Source organism: Salvia splendens, chromosome 8 (genome assembly GCF_004379255.2).
Source record: "Salvia splendens isolate huo1 chromosome 8, SspV2, whole genome shotgun sequence".
Lineage (NCBI taxonomy): Eukaryota > Viridiplantae > Streptophyta > Magnoliopsida > Lamiales > Lamiaceae > Salvia > Salvia splendens.
The window spans coordinates 25,491,718-25,500,701 of NC_056039.1; the positions used below are offsets into that span (position 1 = coordinate 25,491,718).

Sequence of the window (8,984 nt, forward strand, 5' to 3'; positions counted from 1 at the left end):
TATATCATTACGAATACAGTTCGCAATTTTAAATTTTTATTAAGACTATATTGATTAGTTATTAATTTAATATAAAATAATAACAACAATAATAATAGTTATTATTATAATATTATACTATGATTCATAATTTAAATAATTATACTATAATTATTTATTAATTAATACTTTAAAGAGTGAGGAGAATGAGAGAATGAGAGAATATATTATAATATCACTTTTGGTACTAGTTTTGTGTATGCCCAAAAATATCCTTTATGACACAAATGAAAAAATATACTCCATTTGTTTAGAGGGCATTTTGGGGTGAAAATTGCATCAGGTACCAAAAATGTGATTTATAGGTATAAAAAATGATATAAAATAAAGATCAGGTACCATTTATGTAGTTCACTATTTAGAGAATGTACGTTAGAAAAAATTAAGAAATAGTAATAATCTTATTTTATATATTAATTTTATAATAAAATGAGAGTAAAATATAGAATTAATTTTATAAAAAAATCATAAGAGATGGACTAAAATGACAAAAATAGAATATGGTTTAAAACCAACAAAGACTAATTTAATATGGCTCCTTGGTAGTCATGTTCATAAAAACTTGGCCCGCATGTATTAAAGTGTTTTGTGATTACTAATATGGCTCCTTGGTAGTCACTGGTTGCACAAGAAAAGCTAAGACCACACACTTAGCAACTGTCAAAGAGTATACAGCAAGTAACAATCCACATGAATCATTCTAGCATGTATACACATAGCTCTGTAGTTTTCTTTTTATGTAAGTTTGCTCCTTGTTCTAAAAAGAGAAGTCAGAAATAAGATCACTACAGTTTTAATTTGGCATGTACAAACATTAAGCGAGAAATTTGTAACAAAAAGAGCTAAGCAAGCCCAAAAAGAAACCCAAACACAGATTTACCTCTCCCCTCCCTAAATAGGAAAGCCAAGAAGAACCTCTCATGTCTCTTATGACAAAAACTTCATTTTGGATGGATGGATGGATGGGTGGGTTTGGCTTGCTCCTCTCCAAAATCTAGCAGAGTTTGGTGTCCATCATTCACTACTCCAAAACACAGGAGTGTTTTGTCAATCATCTTCCTTTGGAGGCCATGTATTCGATGAAATGGGAACTCATAAATAAGACTTCTATTGGAACTCAATAGAGGACATGTCGGATCAAATGAGAACACATAAGATCCCTCTTGCCTAAAATATTCCATGTGCAGTTCGATTTGAAAGATTTTATTGATTGATACATATTATGTTCCGTTCATGAGATAATGAGTCAAAACTTAGTCGTAAATAGATAATCATATGACAATTAGTCATAGCAATCAAACATCTCATACTATATTTACGGATACACAGATAACATTAGTCAAAATATCTCAAGTGATAAAACTAAACATTCATCTTCCAACCTTCAAAATTCCAATTATAGGTTACAATATTTCCTGTATTCACTATGATGGACGGACACAGGGTTAACTCCACGAATAAATACGAAGATCAAGACGAGAACAAATCAATGACAAATCAAGAATTGTTGCTCATCCCAATCAGTTGTAGCAACAACTACATGAAGAAACATGAACTAGAGCTCCAAAATTGTGGTACACAAGTACTTTGTGAGGGAGAACAGATTCAACATACAAACTATGAGCAAATTGCTTACAGTCCAAACTCATCGCAAAACTGAATGATATCCGGAGCTCATCTGGTGATTCGCTGATGAGACTAGTATACGTTGGTATGGATACCGCACCTTTGACTAATATCTGACAAACTGCCGTGTGTCATCTTCACCTTTCCTTCCATACGGGTTGCTCTTGCTGAACCCATGTCGGCTTCCATCACTTTTATGTGATTTCTTCCTGAACTTAGAGGCATTGCTGTCAATGTTTAAGTTCACTTTAGGAGGTGAACTGAAACAAAATGAAGCAGCCACAGCCTGCCAAGAACCAGAATCAGCAAGATGCGAAAATAAAATCATAAATTCCAATATGACAGGTGTTTTTATGGTATTTGTGCACAACAATACTGCACTCAAAGTGACATACATATATGCACACAAAAAGAGGGACTCCATATACAGAAGTCAATGGGGCCAGCCCTACTCAGTTTGCCTTGTACAACCTGTGGCCCTATTTTTTTTAGTGTAGCTGACAGACTGGCCCGCTCAACTCGCCAGACCGAACAGGCATGCTCAATTAATCTAATTCTTAAACCGGTAATGATTTTTCAGCCCTAACCCTTTATATTTATTAATTAGCGGGCTAATCGGGTCACCCCGCAATTTTGGGCTGAACTGACACCCCAAACTTTATTCTCCTATAGACGAAAAATTGATAAAAATTTTAGTGGTCAAAACCAATTAGATGTGAATTACACAAGGAAAATTAACTACTTCTACAGCCACGTTCCGTAATACATTTATTTCGGTATGCACGCGACAAATGTTTAAGTTAGAAGGATATGAAATACCTCTAGATCAAGCCGGTGAACATTAAAGATGTCCTTCATAGAGTGTGAATTGTACGCGAGTATGTAAGATCTGTAGGCATCTTTAGCTGACTTGTTCAAATGATAGTTTTCAGAGATTATGTTTACCTGTATCGCAAGCATAATGACAGTTGAGTTCTAACATAACCGGATAAAGAGGGAAGTGCACATACTAAGAAACAACTAATTGAAAGCCTTGTAAACAAGAACATACCAACTTAGATTGGGCATTCACTATTTTCTTCTCATCATAATCATACTCTTTGACTGGCACTTTTGCAGCCTGAAATTCCAGTAATCACATTTTCAGAGAATAATAAAAAAAACAAGACAATAAGCATACGAAATTGCAGCATATGGCATGCCACATTTCTAATACTAATAACAGAATTAAAGCAATAACAGCTGGATTAATGGATATAATGAAACAAAGAGATTTTTTTCTTTTACTAAAGAACTAAAAGAGATCTTCAGCCTTCACAGTGTGCCAGAGAACATCCATGATTGAGGAACAGAAAACATCAGTTCCATATGCTAATCAACTGAAAGGACTTTAATAAACTAAGGAAACCACTCCTTATTTAAAATTCGGTTGAAGCTACTCATTATGGAATGTAAAGCCCAGGACTCCAGCAACAGAACTAGATTAATGTAACATTGCACCGGTGAGTGTAGGCTTATTTCTATTATGGCCAACTCAATTGTCATACAATATTCCATGGAATCACATAGGACTCCTACCTTGAGGTATTTTAGAAAGCCAAGCTCTTCTGGAATCAAGAAAAGCAAAGCATTCCCTTTCGCACCTGCCCCACGAGCTGTTCGACCAACTCTATGGACATATTCCTGAAAGCATTGACACCCATGTCAGGAAGGGTGGGCAGGACACTAAAAACTTTATGGATATACAATAGTCAATTTTACAGGAGCTGGTTTTCATTACCTTGGGCTCATCAGGAGGGTCATACTGCACAATCCAGTCCTGCAGAAAGAATTGTAAACAGATTACCGCAAGCAGCGTATCTCTCGGAAATAAAGATCAGCTTACCAAAAGTAAAAAAACATACCACTGCAGGAATATCAAGCCCACGAGCAGCAACATCCGTACACAATAAGATACCCTTCTCAGCTTTGCAGAAATCAAAAAAGGTAGTCGTTCTTTTCTGCTGCTTTTGCTTGCCATCTATATCATCACAATCAATCTGAATGTATCTAAGAAGTTCCGAATGGAACTTGACAGAATTGCAAGATGAGAAGAAAACCATGACTTTCTTTGTCAGATTTTTCTTCAAGAAGGAATAGAGAAGATTAAATCTCTTGGCACAAGGGACAACACAATAACCTTGCTGCAGCCCTTCATTGGTGACCTACACCATTTAATATTAGGTTAGTTTAGAAGTAAAATGTTTAACCTTATAAACAAAAAAGAGAAAGTGAAAAACTTCCGCACCCTCTTCCTTCCATCATCCACATCAATATAAACTGGCTTTGTCTGAAATGACAACCTTACAAGGTCCTCAACCTGAAATGAGTACAAGATTTCCTTTTTAGTTTGTCATCAAAGAGCAAACAAAAACATTACAATCCAATAAGCTGGAAACTACCCTTATGTTTTCACTTCCAGAAAAATTCAACATATATATGATAATTTAATTTTGAGGCCTAAGCATTGGCAGACCAGACAAGTAGATAATTCAATATTACCATTTCAATTTTATATGTTCGAGTACTATCAGTTTACTAGTTTTTTTTTCCAAAACAACAGTGACGGATACTTTCTCCTGCAAAAAGAATAGATGTACCTTCTTTGTTTGTGTAGCTGAGAAAAGAGCTGTTTGCCTCTCCTACACAAGGTGGCATATTAGAGGTCAGACATGAATTACCACAGAGTAAATAAACCAATTATTCACCAAGGAAATTTTATAATGAAAACCTAAAATTTATACTTCCAATGGCATTAAACAGAGTATGATCCAAAATAAGCCAACCAAGGACTTCCAAATTCTTATCCGTGAAACACACAAGAAGTATATATCCAATAATGAATACTTATGAGGAAATAATTACTGATATGTACCTTGGGCAAAATTTTAATAATTTGCTTCATTTCTTCTTCAAAATTAGCTTCCAGAATCCGATCAGCTTCATCAATCACAAGGCACTGCATATTCCAAAAAATTAGCATAGAAGGCAAGAGTCGTCCAACAACAACAATAGACTAACACAGAAGGGTGTATTGTCTTGGGCAAGATCCTTTAGCTAAAACATTACAACAAAGATAAAGTGATCTGTGGTAGTAGTTACAACGCGTTATGCAGCAAGTAGAAAAGTAGTTATGTTCATAACTTTCTCATCGGCAACAAATAAGATGCAGCATAGGCTCATCAGGAGCATCCTTCCAGGTATGTAAAAAGAAGCTTTTCAATACAGAATAACACTGGAATGGAAATGCTTATTGCAGCAAATAATCCATTTAAAATAAAAGCATAATAAGAATCAAGTTGGTAGTTGGTACATGGGGTGATGCAGGGGAGACATTGAGTGGATGCAGTCATACCTTCAGATTTTTATATATAAAGCCCTTTGTATTTTGGAGATGGTCAAGAAGTCGACCAGGGGTTGCTACCAAAAGATTAACTCCTTTTACAATACGCTCTGCTTCTCCTCTTCGCGCTGCACCCCCAATTACCAATCCCAGTGTCTGCGAATGATACTTCAGAAGGTCCTTAGCTACTGCATGTGTCTGCATCATTTAGCTAAAGTTAAGTCTTGAAACAAGAACATTCAAATTAAAGGATTTCTCTGCAACCAAATGATGTCAATTCATAGGTTACAAATTGGAGTGAGGGGTATATAGAGGAGTGTATAGCACACCCAATCCAAACGAATCATGCACCACCACCACGGTAGTTCATCAATCAGCTAATAAAAATGGCACAATGAGCTTGACAAGATCAGGTTTAGGTGAACTGAAGTGCACAAAGAGGTTTTTTCAAGGGAGGCCTTCAGACCGCGAGTTCACAATACCATAAAATGATTCAAAAAATCTGAATGCCCAAGTTACCTAGATAAGTAAAGCAAACAAGAAACAAATATCTTAGTAGAAGGAAAATCCAACCACTAATACCCTAGCAAAGTTAGTAATAAGATGAATATCCCTACCCAAGCTTAGACGACTACAAATACATGATTGTAAATCCATGCAAAAAGGCAGCAGGCCGTAGTAACAAACAACAGGTGAAATCAACTACTGTTAAAACATTCAATTCAATCTTCAGCATAGCCAAAGAGGGGCAAATATTAAGTTTTATGCGGAGCATAACAAATACTAATGAAAATGAAAAAGGAAAGCGTGTACCTGTATGGCCAACTCCCTTGTCGGACAAATGACAATAACACCAGTTCCATTTCGAGGTGTGAAACGTATGTTAAACAACAATTCAACAGCTGGAACCAAAAAGGCAAGTGTTTTTCCAGAACCTGTCCTTGCAGCTCCAAGAACATCTTTCCCTTCCAATAGCGGCGGAATTGATCTAGCTTGAATCTGTATCACCCAACACAAATAAAAAAGCACAAATAATCAGCAATTCTAGATTACATTACGAATGATTCCTAAAAGGAACTTTTTAATTACCTGAGTCATGTACTCAAATTTCATATCTCTAATTGCATCCATAGAGGGCTTTGATATCGGCAGCGCTTCAAAAGCTTCGCTGCTCATAATCCCCGACGAATTGACCTTCGTCTCACTCTTCAAACCACTCTCCTCCTTTTCTACCTCCACTTCTTCTTCTTTCTCGGCTTCTCCAGCTGTGTTAATTTCCTTCTTCCTTTTCTTCTCTTTCTTCTCCTCCTCCTCCACGACCACTTCTTCTTCCTCAGCCATTTCGTTTACGGCGTCGTGTTTCAAGTCTTCTTCTACTTGCACCTCTTCTTCGTTTTTTTGGGGCTTTGGAGTTTTGCTTTTGTCTCTGTTTCTCTTGCGCTTCTTCTTCGATGAGTCCATAGCTCCTTTAGCTACGGTATCAATAGCGGCCATTTCGACGGCGGCGAAGGAGAAGAAGCGTGTGACGGCGGTGGCGGAAAGAGGGATTGAAAAGGAGAGGGAATTAATAGCGGGCGAAGGAGAAGAAGCGTGGGCGCCCAAATTGATTGGGCCGGCCCATCAGAGTTTATGGTGGAATTCAATTATTAGAAATTTAGAATTGTTTGAAAACATACTACTCCCTCTTGCCCCAATACAAATCTCATTTTTGCCCGTTACAAGTTTTAAGAAATTATTTAACTTATTAAAGATAGTGGTGGAGAAATTTAGTGAAATGTGATACCTATTTTTTATATAATATTAATTTATAATAATATATGAGTGAAAAGAGATTTCTATTAGGGACCGGAGGAAAATGTAAAAATTGGACTTCTATTAGGGATCGGAGGGAGTAGTAATATTATGGACGACATTAGAAACAACTTCCTTCGTCTCCCATTTATAGTCCCACTTTGATTTGCACGGATTTTAAGATATACCTCATCCGTCCCAAGGTATTTGGGACATTTCTTTTGAGCACGAGATTTAAGAAATTGATTTGTTAAAGGTTAAAGTGGAGAAAAGAAAGTAAGAGAAGGAATAAAGTAAAAGAGATTAAGAGGAGTAAAGTAAGAGAATAAAATTTTTACCAAAAATGAAAATGACTTAACTATTTTGGGATAAAAAAAATGACTCAACTACCTTGGGACGGATGGAGTATGAAAGAAAATGTATAAAAAAAAGTTAGTAGAATATATATCCTTTTTTTATATACTAGTAGTATTAATTTTTTTGTTAAATGTGGGTGAAATGATTTAGCGGATTATGTAGCCTACTTACCTAAAATAAATGTGAGTCTTTCTTTAAGTTATACCATTTTTATCGTAATAGGAGTCTTAGAGTATCTTTCATTTTCATAATTAAAATCTCTGAATATATACATAGCCTGATCTTTGAAGGGGAACATATGCCTTGCAATCTAGTATAGTATTGTTTGGTTATAGACTAAGGTTTAGAGGAGTTATTTTTATCTTTTTTCAATAAATTTCCCTTTCTTTAAATTTGTCGAGTATTTGGTGTGTGTAATGTGTTTTATACCTCTATAAGTTATTGTGTACTTTTGTCGAATACTTGGTAGGTGTCCCCAAGAAACTTGCTAACAGAGACGATATTTATCGAGCATTTGGTGTGTGTAATGTGCTTTATACCTCTATAAGTTATTGTGTACTTTTGTCGAATACTTGGTAGGTTTCACCAAGTCGCTTGCTAATAGAAAGGATATGCCTCGGTCCCATAAAAATATGGGCATATGATATGGCATAGGAATTAAGACAGAATCGGTAAAGTAAAAGAGAGGAGGAGAAGGGTAGTTAAAGTAGTATTAGTGCATAGTGAGACCCACATTATTATTAGTGTTTTAATGGTGGTATAAGTTGTAATAGCTTGATGTATAGAGGTAATAAATTTGGATAACCTTCCATAAATGGAAATGCCCATTTTTTAAAGGACGAGTGAAAATGAAAAGTGCATATATTTTTAAAGGACAAGGAGTGTGTGTATATATCAAACTTGGAGAGTTATAATATGATAAATGATATCTCCAAAATTACTAGAAGAATAGTGGATAATTTCTCACTATTTTAAAGTGAAAATCAAAGGAACTATTAAAGGGAAACAATATCCATTAAATAAATAAAAAAATACAACTACATTTTAAGGGTCACACATACCAAAAACAGAAATCTAACAAAACAATAGTATGCATTACGTATATGCCAACATACGCATCACGTAAGTAGGATGAGGGTCATCAGGTAAGCCCATAAAGAAATCTAGTCGATTTGTTTCTTTAATAAGGGTGGCACACACATCAAATTTTTCTTGAATAGTTAGCCTAAGAATATGGCCCAAATGATCGTATACCTCATTCCGTCCCTTGTTTATCTCAATTTCATAACCGACTTTGTAAGATAAGACTTTCATTTGAGAATTGTTGTTCTCATGCATTTCACTAAACAAATCAAAGAAATCATCCACCCCATCACCAATATTGTGATTTTTATAGGATTGTTTTGGAGGTGGGTAATCTCTTTTGCTTTGGACACATTTTCCTCTCTACATCGTTAGGAACACTATCTTGAACATTCCTGTTCACAAAAACGTCTTCTAAGTTGACATGTTAATCACCACCAACTCTCGTGTTCCCTATTTGTCATATCCTTCTAATACATTAATAGATTCGAGATATCTTCAATGTTCATGTTGTTCGCTCGGTCATGACCAAATATGTGTTTCCAGCATTTCCGTCAACCTGAGACATAAAGATCAAATATCATTATCATTTCAAAACCTAAAGTTTGAAAATAAATCTACAGAGTTAGTAATTTCAAAACCTAAAGTTTGAAAATAAATCTACAGAGTTGTACTAATATCAATAAATATTAAATGATGTAAAATA

General features: G+C 35.3%; 1 protein-coding gene across 1 annotated transcript; it reads right to left on the reverse strand.

The window, feature by feature from the left end:
* Positions 1 to 1,374: 1,374 nt before the first annotated feature.
* LOC121742959 (DEAD-box ATP-dependent RNA helicase 27-like) lies at positions 1,375 to 6,593 on the reverse strand. The gene is made up of 12 exons (XM_042136110.1): positions 6,137 to 6,593; positions 5,861 to 6,046; positions 5,060 to 5,245; positions 4,580 to 4,663; positions 4,305 to 4,346; positions 3,953 to 4,024; positions 3,570 to 3,869; positions 3,446 to 3,484; positions 3,244 to 3,348; positions 2,717 to 2,785; positions 2,485 to 2,610; positions 1,375 to 1,951 (listed from the first exon to the last, which is right to left on the reverse strand). Exons 1-12 carry the CDS (start codon positions 6,539 to 6,541, stop codon positions 1,772 to 1,774), a joined length of 1,794 nt encoding a protein of 597 aa, XP_041992044.1. The 5' UTR covers positions 6,542 to 6,593; the 3' UTR covers positions 1,375 to 1,771.
* Between the last annotated feature and the right edge of the window lie 2,391 nt (positions 6,594 to 8,984).